Source organism: Dipodomys merriami, unplaced genomic scaffold, assembly GCF_024711535.1.
Source record: "Dipodomys merriami isolate MVZ:Mamm:240054 unplaced genomic scaffold, mDipMer1.0.p SCAF_34, whole genome shotgun sequence".
NCBI lineage: Eukaryota > Metazoa > Chordata > Mammalia > Rodentia > Heteromyidae > Dipodomys > Dipodomys merriami.
This window is the reverse complement of record NW_027204937.1, coordinates 14,693,511-14,711,406: the sequence shown is the minus strand read 5'-3', so window position 1 is coordinate 14,711,406 and position 17,896 is coordinate 14,693,511. Positions and strand designations below refer to the sequence as shown.

The 17,896-nt window shown below is 42.8% G+C and overlaps 2 protein-coding genes across 7 annotated transcripts in view; one reads left to right on the top strand and one right to left on the bottom strand.

The window, feature by feature from the left end:
- Positions 1 to 1,385: 1,385 nt before the first annotated feature.
- On the bottom strand, positions 1,386 to 8,639 carry LOC138803438 (mediator of RNA polymerase II transcription subunit 8). 2 transcript variants are annotated; one of them, XM_069987461.1, is made up of 7 exons: positions 8,580 to 8,639; positions 6,941 to 7,059; positions 6,108 to 6,252; positions 4,757 to 4,897; positions 4,502 to 4,583; positions 3,908 to 4,156; positions 1,386 to 2,385 (listed from the first exon to the last, which is right to left on the bottom strand). In XM_069987461.1, exons 1-7 carry the CDS (start codon positions 8,583 to 8,585, stop codon positions 2,321 to 2,323), a joined length of 807 nt encoding a protein of 268 aa, XP_069843562.1. In that variant the 5' UTR covers positions 8,586 to 8,639; the 3' UTR covers positions 1,386 to 2,320. The 2 variants fall into 2 exon arrangements, with proteins under 2 accessions (XP_069843562.1, XP_069843563.1); XM_069987462.1 differs by lacking the exon at positions 8,580 to 8,639 and having other exon boundaries at positions 6,941 to 7,065.
- Positions 8,640 to 8,747: 108 nt separating this feature from the next.
- LOC138803436 (KICSTOR complex protein SZT2) overlaps positions 8,748 to 17,896 on the top strand; it is a 51,867-nt gene continuing 42,718 nt past the window's right edge. For 4 of the 5 annotated variants that reach the window (XM_069987456.1, XM_069987453.1, XM_069987457.1 and 1 more), the window contains exons 1-4: positions 8,748 to 8,835; positions 15,230 to 15,355; positions 15,790 to 15,963; positions 16,238 to 16,408. In XM_069987456.1, coding sequence (XP_069843557.1) covers positions 8,809 to 8,835; positions 15,230 to 15,355; positions 15,790 to 15,963; positions 16,238 to 16,408 — 498 coding nt within the window. In that variant the 5' untranslated portion in view covers positions 8,748 to 8,808. Of the gene's footprint in view, positions 8,836 to 8,984; positions 9,041 to 15,229; positions 15,356 to 15,789; positions 15,964 to 16,237; positions 16,409 to 17,896 lie in introns of those variants that run through there. The other variant, XM_069987458.1, reaches the window with a different exon arrangement.

Genomic DNA, 17,896 nt, shown 5'->3' with positions numbered 1-17,896 from the left:
CAAGTGGTAGAGAGCTCGCCTTGAGCTGAAGAGCTGAGGGACAGCGCCCAGGCCCAGAGTTCAAGCCCCACGACCGACCAAAAAAAAAAAAAGAATACCAGAATAGGACAAGAATCACCTTTTGCCAATCTAAATTTGAGCAAAAAACAGTCATGAATGTCCTCTTCTTCACATATGCTCCCTCCCAAGGGACCAAGTGGCCTGGCTGTCAAGATCTATTCCTTCCATTGAGGTGTTCACTTAGGTATAAGGGCCTCAAAGAGGAGTTGTTTTCTCTTTATATAAGAGATGGAAATGGCTGGGCGCTGGTGGCTCACGCCTGTAATCCTAGCTACTCAGGAGGCTGAGATCTGAGGATCGCGGTTCAAAGCCAGCCCGGGCAGGAGAGACCGTGAGACTCCTATCTCCAATAAAACCACCAGAAAACCGGAAGTGGCGCTGTAGCTCAAGTGGTAGAGCGCTCGCCTTGAGCTGAAGAGCTGAGGGACAGCGCCCAGGCCCAGAGTTCAATTCCCACGACCGACAAAAAAAAAAAAAAAAAAAAGATGGAAATGAGAGCATGTGTGCCTACGGTGACTTTGGAGGTGTGAGCACCTCCTTGGCATGGAGTGTTTCTTAAGGGCCCAGATTGTAAGTGAGGCCTTGCACTTATTCCTGTTGGAAGATGTTCTGCTTTTAAAGGAAAAGGAACCCATTTCAACCGGGTGGTGGAAATAAGATCTCAGAATCAGCCTGGGATACAAAGAAACTTGTGAGGTACATCGGAATATGCCTCTTAATTACAACACTGGGGAGGATTAAGAGTTCTGCACAGATCTGAGCTATATAATGAGACCCTCTCACAAAAACAACAAAAGTCTTTGGAGTTGATACAATGGAGTTGATACATTCACTGGAAGATGATCTGGGGAGTCTAGAAAAATCTAGCTTGTGGTCTACCCAATATTGAAGTTAGCTTTCTGAGTGGAAAGAGAAGAACTGAGAAGATAACACTTCAGTGGGCTGATAGGTCAGTCTGTTTAAGTGGGAGAAAGGTCTGGGGCCCAAGAGATGACAGCAGGACTCCCCTGCTGTGGTGTGTGTGGTCACTAAGCTTGTGTTGATGGACCAAGTAACATCTGGAACCACTTTTTTAGACCTCTGCTGCCACAGTCTGGTAGAATATTGTTTAACACTGATCAAAGGTCAAAGTACCAGTGTATGACATTAGAGAAGAAACAACACTTGGCAGGTATAAACTGGGTATCTCTGGGTTTCCACATCCAAGATAATTAAAGACAAGGAAATATTTACAGAGATCAAATTAGAATTGCTTTGAAGCACTGTTGAAATTCTCTGTATTAACTCTCATAAAATGCTGTCAGATAACCCTGAGCCAGTGAACATCAATATAACTAACTTTATTTTATAAAGAAACTGTTTTGGCTCACTTTTGCTGATTAAATACATATTCCTGCCTATAAAGGAGTGCTGAGAAAGGCAACATGGCTGGCTGCCCAAATGCACTCTGTTCCACAACTCTGTAAAAGCAAAGCTACTATTGGAGCTACTCCTCCCATCACCAGCCTGTGGCTTAGTGAAATGTAAGAAAGGCACTTCCTGAGAAATCTCCCACCTACTGGTCCTTTGACACCTTTCTTCTTGTGTATAGGGCAGAAAAAAGGATGGAGACTATTATCCATTTCCAAATAAAAGCTGATTTAAGCCAGTTCAGAAGACACAGGCTCAAGCGTCATCAGAGTTATAGGTGGAAGGTTGTCCTACCCTAGAAACTTCCTCACTTACAGTCTAAAGGGCTAGCAGGATGGACCCTGAGCAAGAGTGCTTACAGAAACAATATGCTTCCAAGACATATAGGCTGCTTTCTGGAAGCACAAAATCATCCCGGGTTTTAGCTGATCAGATCAGCTTCACCATTGATATGGAGCAGTATCAGCTCAGGATGAGTTCAGGATCAAGGACTGGGGGGGCAGGGAGGGGGAGGGAGAAAGGGGCAGAAAAATAGCTGTAAAAACTATCATTTATTGAGAACTTATTATTTTCACATACTGTGCTAAGTTGTTGGGTTTTTTTTTTTTTTTTACAATCTTTTTTCTCATTTTAATCCTCACAACAACCCTATGAGGTAGGTATTACCATCATTTACAAATGAGAAAACAGGCCCAGAAAAATTGCATTATTTGTTCGTTGTCACACAGCTATTCACCAGTGAAGCTGGGATGTGTTGCTGAGAGCCCGTATTCTTTTTATGGGGTCTACAGGAAAAATGTAATTTCACTGCCCACCACAGATCACCTGGGAGTGGAGGCTGCTGTCCATGCTACCGTTGGTAAGGATGCATTGAAGCTGACTTGATGTTGGTTTTTATTCCACTTGGCATTTTCCCTAAAAGGAACACAAAGAAAGACATCTGAAACAAGGTAAGACTTTTACAATAAACCAAAAAATGTAGTCTCTCAGGTTCCTTCCTGACATTTGTCTTATTATCTCAGAACCTCTGGCCCTGATTGGCAGAAATCAAAATTTATGGTTCTTCAGTAGATCCCTTTCTGGAATTATCTAGAAGAAAGTGGTGATTTGGTAGAATGGTGAGAATCAGAGCATTACTTTCTGTTTATTTCTGGAAAAGATAGCTAAACCTGGGGTACCACTGCTTAATGTCATAGGTGATAAGGTACTGTCTGCTCTTATTTTAGGGTTGTTTTTTTTCTCCTAGAAAATCTGGAGGAAATCTCTGCTAGCATCTGGACTCCTCCAAAGTGTTTTTAAAATTACTAAAAAGTGACCACGAACAAAGAACTCCCACTCATCTGGTTGAACCACTACTAAATATCCCCATGCTGCTGATCACATATATGGTATATAACATATGAGCACCGTTATATATTACAGACTGTGATAGACAATTTGCTCCAGGAAAGTTAGAATGAACTTGTGACTTTAAATGAGCATCATTATTCCACAATACTGTGAATTTCCGGAAATTAAGTAATCACTTAATCACGATCAAAAAAAAAAAAAAAAAAAAAGAACCTTGGGGAAGGGAGGGAGGGAGGGGATGGTAGGGGGAAAACAATGGAGGGGGTAACAATGTTCAAGAGGAAGTGGAAGTGTACTCATCACCTCACTCATGTAACTGTAACCCTCTGTATAGTATCTCTACAATAAAAAAATTAAAAAAAAAAAAAAAAAAGTGACCACGAAAGAAGGCAAGAGGTCAGGTGCTGGTGGCTCACACCTATAATCCAAGCTACTCATGGTATTTGGGGATTGCTGTTCAAAGCTAGCTGGAGGAGGAAAGTCCATAAAACTCCTATCTCCAATTAAGCACCAAAAAATCTGGAGTGGAGCTATGGCTCAAGTGGTAGAGTACTAGCCTTGAGGTAGGATGGGGAAAGCTCAGGAACAGTGCCTAGGTCCCAAATTCAAGCCCCAGACTTGGCACCAAAAAAAAAAAAAAAAAAAAAGGGGGGGGGGGGGGCAAGAAGCCAACAGCTAGAGCAATAGACAGAGTAGTAAGAGAATTCCTGTGTAGGAAAAGTACCTGCTTGTCAACAACTGATTGACCTAACAAATGGTCTTGAATGAGATCTGACTGTTCATTTCTCTACACTGACCACACACTTAATATCTTGAGTAAAAGGGACAGAACAACTGAGACAGAAGAGATGAGGATGGGAGGCAAGAGCAGTTTCTGCTATCCAAAGTTTTTTAGCCAGTGTCTACTACAATCTCAAGTGAGTTGTTTTTTTTTTAACTGCTGAAAATTATTTTCCAAGTCACCTTTTTTTTTTTGTACTGAGTCACAACATAGAGGAGAAAAGAGAAAATCTCCAGGTCTGAGAATGCTAGGGACCCAGTTAATGTACTTCATTCCTATACATTAGCTCAACCACTGCCACCTTACCTGGCTGACTTGCTTGGGCCATTTGCACCCCACTAAGCATTGGCTGCTGCTGGCTTGGAGCACCTGCCATCTGTACTTGCTGCAGTCCTGAAGCCCCTGCAAGGATTGTTCCAGTTCCTGGCTGGCCTGGCTGGCCAGGACCACTGCTGCCTGAAGGTCTCCAATTAGACAGACCCTTCCCAAAGGCAACAGCTGCTACCAAGGCATTGGTGTCTGCAGGGTTGAAGGTCTGTTTGTTTGGCCGAAGACCTGAAATAAAAGTAGACATCCTGAAATCTGTGTCTGGCTCTGAGCTGAACTTAACAGCTGAAAGACTGGTGATGACTGCCAAGACATGAAGTTCTGACTTCAGTAGCATCTAGACTCCCTTACAATTCATGGAAAGAGCCAGAAGATCCCAAGTCTATCGATAAGTCTCCATCCCACTTTGTCATTTGATATGCTCCAAGATTGACCTTAAACAGAAAACTAACATGGTTGCAAATCCTTCCCTAAGCAGTTTATGCTTGTGTCTTCACTTTACTAGCTGAACCACCATTCCTATTCCAGTGATCTTACATACCAGTCCCTGTTTTGCCACCAATCCCGCTTTACCTCCACTCTCTGATTCTCGCTCCTCTTTACTGATTTTTTCCAGAAGGTTTGAGCACATTTTATTCAAGCTCTGGATTTGCTTCTGTAACACAAATTTGATAATGATTAAGGTAAGCAGGACATGATTATGAAGAAGTTTCTTCTCTGTGCTCTTTCATAGACAAGCCAAGTGTGATGAGCTGTGCATCCCTACTACACAGGAGTGCTAATAGCTTGTGATAGGATGGGGGCAGCAGGGCAGTGGCTCCATCCAACCTGAGCTACATCAGCACCAATTCTGGCAGCATCTGTTGTCAGTTGCTTCTCTTGCTCTTCAACTTCTGGATCAGGCTTGGTTCTCAGATGGTCAGGGACCACCTCATGGCTGAAAACAGGTACCCGTCCTTCAGTCTGACGCTGTAACACAAATTTTATGGGGTTTATTATGCATTCAAGAAGACTGAGCCTGATTTTCACAGGCAAACAGTGCATGTTCGTGTAAAACACAACCTGAGCTATAGTAACTAGCTTCCTAGGACAATGTCTCATTCACTTGTCTTCTTATAACCTATCTCTAGCACACCTAAGGGCAAATTAAACTGTCTCTCTTTCTCTCTGAACCATTACTTAAAGACTGGAATAGACAAGATCACAAAAACACAGACCTTTTCCCCCTCAAAACAAGTATCACGGGCTGGGAAGGTGGCTCAGTGGTAGAGTGCTTGCCTTGCATGCATGAGGCCCTGGGTTCGACTCCTCAGCACCACATAAGCAGAAAGAAAAAAGCCAGAAGTGGTGCTGTGGCTCAAGTGGTAGAGCACTAGCCTTGAGCTGAAGAGCTGAGGGACAGCGCCCAGGCCCAGAGTTTAGGCTCCATGACTGGACCCCCCCCCAAAAACAAACAAACAAACAAGTATCACAAGAGAAAGGTCTTCCTTTGCTTTGGTGACACAGTCTCAGAAATTTTAGGGTATTTGACTCTCTCATTTCTAGAAGAAAAGCAGTATTTCCAAAATATAGTCCTTGGTTTTTTGGTTTTTTGGGGTTTTTTTTTTGCCAGTCCCGGGGCTTGAACTCAGTGCCTAGGCACTGTCCCTGAGCTTCTTTTGCTCAAGGCTAACACTCTACCACTTAAGTCACAGCACCACTTCTGGCTTTTTCTGTGTATGTGGTACTGAGGAATCGAACCCAGGGCTTCATACATGCTAGGCAAGCACTCTACTATTAAAAGCCACATTCCCAGCCCAAGAAGCATTATTTATAATTTGAAAGAAAATGTTAGGAATTCTCAAAATATCTCTCCTTTACTTTTTTTTTTTTTGCCAGTCCTGGGGCTTGAACTCAGGGCCTGGGCTCTGTCCCTGGGCCTCTCTGTGCTCAAGGCTAGCACTCTACCACTTGAGCCACAGTGCCACTTTTGGCCTTTCCTGTTTATGTGAAGAATTAAGCCTTGGGCTTCATGCATTCTAGGCAAGCACTCTACCACTAAACCACATTCCCAGCCCAGTCCTTGCTTCTTACTGCCACACACTACCCCACATCCAGAACTCCTAAAATAGCCAATCAATAATTGTGCTCTAAATTTTCATGTAAGAACTTCCAAGTTGGATCTTTTTCCTTTTCTTACCATGAGATCTTCATCCCGGTCTGGAGACAATACCAGAGGTATGATGACCTGATTACGGAACAGTGGTGTCTTCTCATGCTTCAAGACCTTGTTCAGAGTATTCAACTGTCCAGACAGCAAAGCAAAGCTGTCCAGAACAGAGGGCCTAGTGATGGTAAAAGTATATCAGAATGTTCCACTCTTTCTCTGTCCTGTAATCTTGAAGAGGTCCTTTAGACTAGGCACACCCCCAAACAACTGATAGCCCTGTGACTACTAGCCTAGATGGGAACCAGATTAACTAACAGTAGTACTAGTTTGAAAGAGAGGAATAATCTTTCAATTTCTGACATACATGTAGACAAAAAATAGTTCACTTTTTGACTGGGTTGAGAACAGTGGCAAAACAGGAATGATGGCTATACTGTTACAAGTAAAAATTGAGAAACTGGATAAAAGTTTTTATCCTAGCCAAGAAGTACGATCCACTATTTCAGAGGAGGTTGGATGTTAACATTCAGTCAGAGCTGTGGAAACAAATCTGGCATTAAAAGGGCTAAGAGGCTTCTCCACTGAACGAAGACCTCCTTACCAAAAAATAAATAAATAAATAAATAAATCAAATAAGAAGAAGCAAAACCTAGAAAAAAACCTGTTTAAAGAAACTGGGCATTTCTCTATTTCCTTGCCATTGAGACTGTAAGCCAAACTATGCATTAAATGTTGGGCAACCTGGCTCTTTCCAAATCAAGAGATGTTTGATAAATGGTTACATCACTGCACATGTCCTGTCCATCAGGGGGTCTGGTCCCCCACCCATGAAACCCTCCCTGGCTTGTCCTGGCAACCCTTACCAAGTCAGCCGGTCATACTCGTTCTCCAACTTGTAAATGAAACTCCCTAGTGAGTTCTTCAGATCAGCCACTTGATTGAGCAGTGCATCTAATGAGGCTTCAAGCTGCTTCTCCTCCCTCTGCATCAAGAGTAACAGACTGGTTACCCAGATAGATGAATGTAGCACATTCAGAAGAAAGCCGAAAAGCTATGTTGTTTTCTATCTTTGGCATTTGTGTTACAGACAGCATCAACTCTGACCTCAGTCCTCCTACCAACTTATTTCTTCTCTTAACACCTCCTAATCCATGCATAGCATTAAACGTAGCATAGCATTAGATATACCCTGCTCTGCTTCACTGAGAAGTATTTGTCAGACCTAATTCTTGAAGTTGTTTATCTAATGGGTAATTCTGAACCACATGTATACCATCTTTCCCTGTCTTAGAATATGTCTTATGACTTTTTTCTGCTTTGGAGTATTGGGGTTTGAACTCATGGCCTTGGGTTTGCTGGGCAGGTCCCCTGTTCCTTGAGCTACCCCCTTGCCATAGGCATATTCTGAACACTAGCTCTGTCCTGCCTCTCAGCTCTTCATTTATCCTTTGTATTGATATTTCAGTCTTCTCCCTGATGACTTAATGTGTACTCACTCTGTGCTAATATTTTTGTGTTCCTTTCACAAGCTCAGCTGAGCCACAAACATTTACCAAAGCAGAGCACCAGTGGCTCACCCCACCTACTCACACCACCTACTCACACCATGCTACTCAGGCATCTTGAGATCTGAGAACTGACATTTAGAGCTAGCCTAAGCAGACAAAATTGCAAGTTTCTTGAGTTCCATTATCCAGCCAAAAGCTGGAAGTAGAGGTGTGGCTCAAATAGCAAAGTACTAGCCCTGATGGGGTGGGGGAAGAAGAGAACTGAGTGAGAATCTGTATGAGGCTCTGAGTTCAAACCGCAGTGAGAAGTCTCTCACAGGTGTATACACTAAAAGAAAAACAAAACCAAGAAAGTTCGTATGTGTTTCTTATCTCTTGAAAGTCTGCAAAGCATTTCTTTGCCATACAGCATCGGTGGTCTCCCATTTTATATCAGTCCTTCACCCTCAACGATTATTAGGGCACGAGCTGGGAAGAAGGATGCAAAATCATCTTGCAAACCCAACACGATGCTTGACAGGGACTTTATCCTGGGTTCCACCCACAGCATCAGATTACAAACACAGCGTAGCTTCAGCCCTCAGCTTCTCCCCAATTACAGCTTCCCTATTGTACTTGTATCCAACAGCCCAGGTCGGTCTGAGTCAGCCCACCACTTTCCTCAGCTGTCTTTCCTTGGAATTTTATCTCAGCTTCTCCAAAAGACTATCTGATCCTTTCTCGGCCCCCGGCAGGTCGGCGCTGCCTCTTTCCTCCCGGCTAGCCGAGCTGTCCCTCTGTCAGCCGGGTTCAACCAAGCCCAGGTCTCTAGGGCGCTGCTTTCGGTCGCGTAGGCCTCGCTCCCCCTCCCGCCCCCGTCCGCTTTCCCTCCACAGCCACGAGTACTGCCCACTCCGCCAGGTACCAATTCTTCCCCGTCCTCGGCCAGCCCACTCTCAGTCGGGTTGCCCAAGGTTAACTAGCTGCCAGTAGAATCAACTACGTTCCTCCTCACCTGCATCGCGGCGGCCCAAGCAGCCGCGGCGACCGCCACTTCCGGTTTCTCGATCCTCAGGCACCTCCGCCCGAGAGCTTCATTCACCAATCAGAAAGCTCGGAACTCGGCCTTCCCAGCGACTTCCGGTTCCTACCGGGGGCAAAGGTAGCCAGGTCAGGGGTCAAGAGAGGCACAGCCTCCCAGGGCCGGGCCGGGCCGGGCCAGGCCGGTGCTGGTGGGCTGTACGATGGCCTCGGAGCGCCCGGAGCCGGAGGTGAGGGTGGGCGGACGGGTGTGTGGGTGGGCGCAGCGCGGGGCCCCCGGACCCGAGGCGTGGCTTTGGCCTCCTCACGCCTAGCCTGGACCGGACCAGCCCCGGCTGCTCCGTCGCGGTCTTTCCTCCAGAGACTAGAGAAGTCACTTCCTTTGTTTGATTGACTGCAGTTTCAGCCTAGTCGCCAGCCGTTGACCTGAGGACAGTGGTATTAACAAACCTTGTGTTTTAATTCACTGTTGCCGTCTTAGTGGGCAACACCGCAGCCGACTGGCTGCGGGATCCTGCCGTTCATCAAACACCGGGATGCAACAGACGGCATGCGTGGATGTCGTTCTAGCGCTCGTGATCTTTGAAAAACGTTTTCTCTCGAAGTGAGACCTCGATCTAGTTATTGATGCTACCATGTAGCGATCCGGGCAAGTCTTAACTTCCCAGATCCCGTTTCCTTAGTTATAAAATATCTGTCCCATGGTGTGACGTGAGCATCCTATGCATTAAGCCAGAAAAGGCATGTGAGCTATCTCTGTATATATACTCTGTCGTTCAGATTTGTGCAAGGAAGGTGGCAGTGTTTACTCTCATTTACAGAGAAGAAAACTGAAAAATCAGATGAAGTACCTTACCTAAGACCTCTTCACTTGGAAACAGACTCTAGGTGCCTTAGGAGATTTGAAGGGGGGAGGGGGTGAAATCTCAGATTGGTTGTAGTTGACCAGTACTACAAGAGAATATGGCAGTTGATGGGAAGGGTAAGGGTTGTGTATGATACAGAGAGTGGTCATTAATTTTTGAAAACTTACTGCATGCCAGGTACCATTCTAAGCGCTTTACTGATAATTCTCCCAATTCTAGAAATCATAACTCCTCTTTTCCAGTGGAAAAAAACCTGAGACACAGAGCTATTAAGAGTAACAAAGTAGCCAGGCTCTGGTGAGTCAGAAGGCTGAAATCTGAGTATGGATGTTCAGCCTGGACAGGAAAGTCTGTGAGACCCTTATCTCCAATTAAACACACACACACACACACACACACACACACACAGCCAGAACACACACACACACACAGCCAGAACTGTGGCTCCAGTGTACTCTTGATCAAAAAAATCAGGGAAGGTGCCCAAGCCCTGAATTCAAGCCCAGGACTGGCTGGGTTGGGGGGGTGAAAAAAAAAAAAAGTAAGTTATACAGTTAGTAAGTCATTAGGGTTAAGACTCTGGAGCCAGACCATAATGGTTAATTCTAGTGCAAATAAAGTAGTCAAGATGGCAAATGTCTTAATGGTGCATGTGTGAAACACCCAACATTGAATATGATTGGTTGTTGATAGTAACAAATTACCTTACTTAAAAGAATCAGACATGTTCAGAAGTGTGATGGATTAGCCCATGCATGAGAAAGACCAATATTTAGAAAAGCTGAGAAATTTAGAGTATTATTTCTGAATGGGTTAAAATGAAAATCTGTGGGGTAAATAAAACATGCTTTTTAGGCAGGTGGTCTAGAAATCAGTACTGTTCTGCAGGAAACTATTGTAAACTGTATATGTAATGTTAGATACATAAAAGAAGTAGTTGACAGCTAAAATTTACAGCATTTGTTAAAAGTGTTTTTGTTTTCAGTGCTAGGGATTGAATCCAAAGTCTCCTGTATGCTAGGCAAGAACTTTCCAAAGCGACATCCCCTTTCTATGTTTATTAAATTCTTAATTTGAATTTCTGAAAATGTTATCTCAGAAAGCAAAAGGGGCCAAGAGTTCTGCACCTGGAAATGTGACTGGCGCTGGGGGAAAATGCAAGAAGTTTTAAAAGGAAAGTGGCTTAGAAGATGTTAGCATCCTAAAAATTGTCATGGTAAGATTTAGGAAACCATTCATCAAATACTCAAAATGTTTTGTGAGTGCTGCTATGAACTCAAAATATGCCAAGTACCAGAGTAGATATATGGTAGTATGAGAGTGGTATTCCCTATCTTTGTGGAGTAAACACTGAATTGTAAGTGCTGTAAAAGTGAGTGAGGATGTTTTAACAGGTTTTTGTTTGTTTTGTACCAGTCCTGGGGCTTGAACTCAAAGCACTGTTCCTTAGCTTTCTCTGCTCAAGGCTAGTATTCTACCACTTGAGCCACAACTCTACTTCTGGCTTTTTGGTGATTAATTGGAGATAAAAGTGTTATGGACTAGCTTCAAAACCTGATTCCCAGATCTCAACCTCCCAAGTAGCCAGGATTACAAGCCAGGTCCCTGCATGCTTTTAATATTATTGTTATTATAAAGGTGGTGTTACAGTTACATAAGTTTCCTACCCAGGCTGGCTTTGAACCACGATCCTCAGATCTCAGCCTCCTGATCTCAGCCTCCTGAGTAGCTAGGATTACAGGTATGAGCCATCAGTGCCTGGCTTGTTTAACAGTTTTTAACCAGGGTATTTAATCCAGTTTGTTAAGAAGTTAGGAGAGGAGGCCTTTTTAAAGGAATGACCTTTATGTTAATTCAATATCTAATACTCATAAAGTCCTTGTGAAGTAGGCACTATTGTTACCCCAACTCACAGATGAAGAAACTGAGGCACAGAGAGGTTAATCTCTATGCCAAAGCTACATATCTACTAGAAGGGGTAGAACTACATCCTTCTTATGCTAACACTAGAGTGCATGCTCTTACCTGAGCTTTGATAATATGGGTATGTGGGATTGGTGAGCAGTGAGACTAGATAAGATTCAGTTTAAGGCTATGATGGAAGCTGAGTACTTTGGCATAAGTATAATAATGATAAAGAGGCTTCAGATCATTGGAATGGGGAGAGTATACATTATTTTGTGTTGACAGAAAAACAGGCATGGGCTAAAAATGGGTTAAAAAATAATTCAAGCCAGCCTAGGCAGGAAAGTGTATGAGACTCTTATCTCCAATTAGCCACAGAAACAGGAAGTGGTGCAGTGGTTCAAAGTGGTAGAGAACTAGCTTTGAACAAAAAAGCTCAGGGACAGGACTCAGGCCCCACAATTAACAATAAAAAATAATAATAATTCAAACCTTAATCTCAAAGGAGCAAAAGCAAAAACTAGAAAACAACAAACTAATAAGATGTACCATGTTTCATTCATCCTGGTATCCATGATATGCAGCCCAGAGCCTACTAATGTTCTAGTTATCTTGATAGAAATGGTATGTAGGCCTCAATAAATATTTCAAAGAATGATAGCCTTCCTCTACCATTGTACTGACTGACCCATTTAACTGCAACAACATCCTTATGAAAATATTCTTATCTACATGTCATCAGTGAAGAAATTGAGATCTGGAAAAATTAACCTGCCAAGAATAGCAAGATAGCAAATAAAAGAACAAGATTTGAATCCAAGCCTGTAAACATCCATGACTCTAAACATTTATTTTTGTCTTCTTTGCCAGACTGCTCCAAGCCTTCAGATTCAAAGGTGATTAATAGTGGATACTTGAAGTTTCATATAAATGTAGATTTGTTTAATTTTTAAATTTTATTATTAGGTAGTTTATACAAAGAGGTTACAATTCTGTAAGTACAGTACATCTTGATCTATGTCACCCCTTCCAACAATGTAAATGTTTTGAAAGCACAACTAATTCAAGAATTCTTAAACACTAATAAGAAAAAATCCTTTGAGATGCTTATTAAAATGTAGATTCTTTTTTTTTTTTTTTTTTTGGTTAGTCGCAGGGCTTGAACTATGGGCCTGAGTGCTGTCCCTCAGCTCTTCAGCTCAAGGCTAGCACTCTACCACTTGAGCCACAGCGCCACTTCCAGTTCTCTGGTGGTTTATTGGAGATAAGAGTCTCATGGACTTTCCTGCCTGGGCTGGCTTTGAAGCATGGTCCTCAGATCTCAGCTTCCTGAGTAGCTAGGATTACAGGCATGAGCCACAGGTGCCCAGCTAAAATGTAGATTCTTGAGCTCTGTCAACTTTTAATTTACTTAAATGCTTCTAGTCAAGGTCACTATCATCTCCCCTCATTGATAGAGGTTGTTTTTATGAACCATGTGGTAGCCAGAGTTTTGTTTTTAAATTAAGACAAATTGCTTTATTGGACCCTTTCACTTGCCTTTACTTTCAGGATAAAATCTAAAATCCATAGACAGTTGTTTTTCCCATGTAGGTATTGTAGAATCGAAGTACAGATAAGATGAGCTACAGAATATCAGCCCTTGCCAGTACTATGGTTTGTTTGACCTTAGGGCCTTCTCCTTGTGGCTAGCATTCTACTACTTGAACCACAGCTCCCACCTGACTTTTGTGGCTTAATTAGACATAGAGTATCTCTGCCTAGGCTGGCTTTGAACTATTATCTCAACCTCCTGAATATAGATGTGAACCATGGCCACCTGGATACCTATTATGCTCCTTCTTGTTAGTACTTTAAATCTTTTCTGCACTTTTTTTGTGTGTATTCATTGTTGTTTTGTTTCTGCCTCGTTCTAGTTGGAGCCACACTTTCAACTCTGTTTTTGAGATAGGGTCATACTACGTAGTCCTTCAATTTTCAATTCTTCTGCCTCAGCCTCCCAAGTGCTAGGATTATAGGTATATAACGTTGTGCTTGACTGTTTTCAACTCTTCTTTTTAATTTAATATTTTATTGTAAAGGTGATGTGCAAAGTGATTATACTTACATAACTGAGGTAAAGAGTACATTTCTTTCTGGGCAATATCACCCCTTCCCTTGCTCTCTCCCAGTTTGTTTCTACTCTTAAGAGAGAAATGGATATTTGTCATTCAGTAGATGAGCTTTACTCATCAGGTGTTGCTTTGATTTCTGACTTCTATATTAACTACTCAGTTCAAACTTCATTTTCCTCCTATTACATATTTTGCTATGAAGACTGAGTTTACTTATATGAAACACCTACTGTTAAGACCTAGTAATCTGTAATAGTTCACTTTTGCACTGTGTGGGCACTTCATATGCATGATTCCCTTGATCCATATAACAGCACTTTAGATTGGTATTAGGATTAGCTCTGTTTTACATGTGAAGTCACGTAAGCTTAAAGAGGTTAAATGCCTTTTCTGTAGTCTCACAGCTAACAAGTTAGCCTAGGTTGACTCAATCAGAAATTCTTGCACCTAACCTTTACAGAGATCTGTTGAATTCATTTTAGGTATTCAGTAGGTATGAATTCCTCCTTTTGTCATTGCTCAGTACCTGCTTTTGTGTCTTTTTATCCTTGCCTTTTGTCTTGGAGAATAAGACTTTCTAAATCCTCATCTGTTGCTTCTTTGCTGTCTACACTGTTTTCTGGCATCAGGCACCCTTCCTTACTGCTTTTTCGGGGCTATTTCGGTCTCTCTGTGCATATTTTCTCATTTGAGGTGGGGGTGGGGGAAATCTTCCTTTCAGCATTAATATTTATCAACAGGCAGTCATTGGCTTCTGCTCATGTCTTCACTACCCTGTCTTCACTACTTGCAACTGATTTATTTCCCCTCACTGTCAGGAACAGGAAGAGAAATGTGTGACTTGTCTAGAACAAGCTAGAGTAGGAAGTAGGGCTGGGAGAATGATGGTCAGTTGTCCCTTACTTCCTCTGTGAACAGTGAACAGTCTGGTCTTCTGGATTTCAGGATTGGGGGATGAAAAATCTTATGGAGGGAATAAAAAAATTGCTGATTGGTAAGTCAGTGGACTGGTAATGGCCTGCAAGAATTGGCACAGCTGGCAAGGTGATAGGTTTCTTCATGTCACTAGTACAGTTGCCATGCTATATATGTTGACCAAGGAAAATGTCATGTTCATCCCAAATCCAAGCTTTGGCAGGGCTTACTTAGTGGAAGGACAAGGACATGGGTAAGGAAATTGAGGCTAGTTGGAACATTGCAGTGGCCACCTCTGAGGCTATGGAGGAAAGGAACTAGGAGGTGTATGAGTAGAGATTGTGACCCACAGACACCTAATTTGAGATACTAATTTGAGGCTTACATTCACACAGCAAAGGTTTCTTCACTGCCTGCTATATTCAAGGACTGTCATCTATTCATGTAATATTCATATTTATGAAACATTTAGGGACTTACTAGGTGTCATCTTTTAAATCAATTTGCCAAGTATGAGCTCAAAAGCAGAACAGAACACAATCTCCATCCTCAGGAGCTTATAGTTTCTTGGAGAAACTCACACATTTGTAGAAACAATGTGGGAAGCTCACTTCATTGGTATGGAGGTCTGTTGGAGAAGGGGAGGGAAGTTGTGAATTGACTTGCCGGGAACAGCATGCATGGTAGCAGGGGTAGACATCACCTCTGCTGCCTGGCCTCTTATATTACAGAGTGTGAGCTCCTTGGCCTGCTTACACAGGATCTGTGTATATGGGGAACCCAGTCCCCTTTAATTTTAGATACATTAATGTCTCTATCCTTAGGTGGAAGAAGCTGGGCAGGTGTTCCTGCTGATGAAAAAAGATTATCGAATCTCCCGAAATGTCCGCCTGGCTTGGTTTCTCAATCATCTGCATCAAACTGTTCAGGCCACACCCCAGGAGTTGCTGGTGAGGCCTGGAATAGGTGACATATAAGGGGTTATCCCAGAAGGCTCTATTTTTTTTTCAGAGCCCTGACTCTAAGGGGTCCATGTCTAGGAGGGACAAGTGTCTTTAACCACAAGAAGATTCCCTAAGGGATCGTGGGGGGAAGGATATATGGTTGGTTTGCTGGAAATGGAGCCAGTGGTGGGTCATTTTGGATATAAAAGACAGATCCAGGGAGCACTCTTATGCATGGTTTCACTTGATTCACACAATAACAGCCCTAAAGTGCTGGTGTTAGGATTATTTGCATTTTTACAAATGAGAACACTAAGTCTTAAAAAGGTTAAGTGCCTTTTCTATGATTTCACAACTAATAACTGATTGAATTGGAGTTCAGAGTAGACAGTGATGACTCTTTCTAACCCTTTTCTGTTTTCTTCCATCTTAATTGTCAGCTTCAGTCGGAACAGGAGTTGGAAGTCCTCAGTGTCCTTCCCCCTGGGTGGCAGCCAGATGAACCAGTGGTCCCAAGGCCGTTTCTTCTGGTACCTTCCACCCAGGTTACCTTCCTGGCTTGGCAGTATCGCTTTGTTATTGAGCTGGACCTTAGCCCATCTACTAGCATTGTGGTGAGCACTTGGAAAGTGATAGTGGGAAGGAAGGATGGGATGGGATGAGAAGTCCTGGGGGAGGTAAAAAATGTTCCTAACCTACCATTGTGGGAAGCAGAAAGGCTTTTTAAAGGAGTGATGAGCATTCAAAGACAGATTCCACTGCATGTAATGCACTATTCTGGGGGGCATAGTTAACCATAAGGTTCCTGCTGACCTACAGAAGCTGATTGTTCCTGCTTAAAGCTGCCTTTGACCATCCTTGAGAGCTCTTTCTCTATTTTGCCCTCAGGATGATTCCACAGGAGAGATCCTGTTTGATGAAGTTTTCCATGCCCTGTCCCGCTGTCTAGGAGGGCTGCTTCAGCCCTTTCAAGTGCCTGGATCTTGCATTGACTTCCAACCTGAGATCTACGTAACTATACAGGCCTATTCTTCAATCATTGGCCTGCAGTCCCACCAGGTATTGTATCTTCTATCCAAGTTTCTACCCTCAGACCACATTTCTGATAGTCTATTGGACCACATCCTTACCATTTGTACCCAAGTACCCAGTTCTCTGTTTTCTCATTCCCATGAGTCTCTCCCCTTGAAAAGACCAGTTTCTCTGGTTTTAAAGAGCCTCCTCATGAACTTTAGTTGGCATTGATTGGACAAATACCTCACCCTCACTGCAAATCTCGATGGGTCTGACCCTTGGATATTTTTTTCTGTTTCCTCCCCAGCTCCTTTAGTTTTATCATGATCGCTAAAGTGCTGATCCCAGGAAATGATCTTTTGGAATAGTTTTGTGATTTTGAGCTACTATAGGTCCACAGAAACATAATCTATTTTAAAGACAGAGAAGGTAAATTTCTGAGGGGCTTATGAACTGTTGGTATAATGCTGACCATTATGACAGAGCTTCTCTGCTACCTGGACAGGTGATCACAAGACAGTTCTTTTGAATAATGACCGAGTTTGTTACAGGAATATGTTTTTAACTTAGATAAGCATTGGCCCTATTTCTCCTCATCGGGTCTTAACCATCTTTAACTCATTAGTTAGGGACTTGCCCTCAAACTATCTCTGATAGCTAAACTCTCATCGGGTCTTAACCATCTTTAACTCATTAGTTAGGGACTTGCCCTCAAACTATCTCTGATAGCTAAACTCTCATCTTAGCCATTAGTTTATTTAAGAGATGGATGCCAGATACAGCACCTGAGGATCTGAAATGTACAACAGTAGGTATATACTAAGTTCTAGGGTAGGAACTGCCAGCCTTCTACCCAAACTCAAAATGCTCTCCTGCTTACAACCATTAGCCTGGTGTCTGTGGGCCACTTCCCTGGACAGAGGCCGAACTTTTGAAGGTATTATAGCCAAGACAAAGAGAACAAGGGTGTTAGGTAATCACTCAAAACTGAAGCCTGATCTATGCCAAACACAGGGTAGATCCCTGGAGACAGAGAAATCAGGTATTGTCCTTGTTCTAGCAGGGAGGATTGAGAGCTTGTAGAGGGAGACAGAGATTAAAGGAGATGATTGCAGTTGAGTGTTATAGGGCATTGATAAATTACGATTCAGATGCCATAGGGACACTGAGAGGAGTTGGGAGATCCAAAGAGGAGACCTTTAAAACAAAGCTACATTTGAACTGAGTCTTGAAGAAAGAATTGAGGTTATCTGTTCAAAGAAGGGGAAATAGGCTTTTCAGGGAGAGACATTAACAGATGCAAAGGCACAGTTGTGAATCTACACTCTGAATCACAGGTGTTTTAGAGAGAGATATATTATTTGGTTTTGACAGAGTTAAAAGTTTAGATGTGGGAAAGTAGTAGTAAAGAGTAGTAAAACATAGTGGGAGCCAGGTATGAAAGACTGAAGGTTATGCTACATACTTTGCCCTTGATAGTGGGGTTCAATGTAGTGGGTACAAACACTGGATAATTGTCTGTGTATGCTTCCT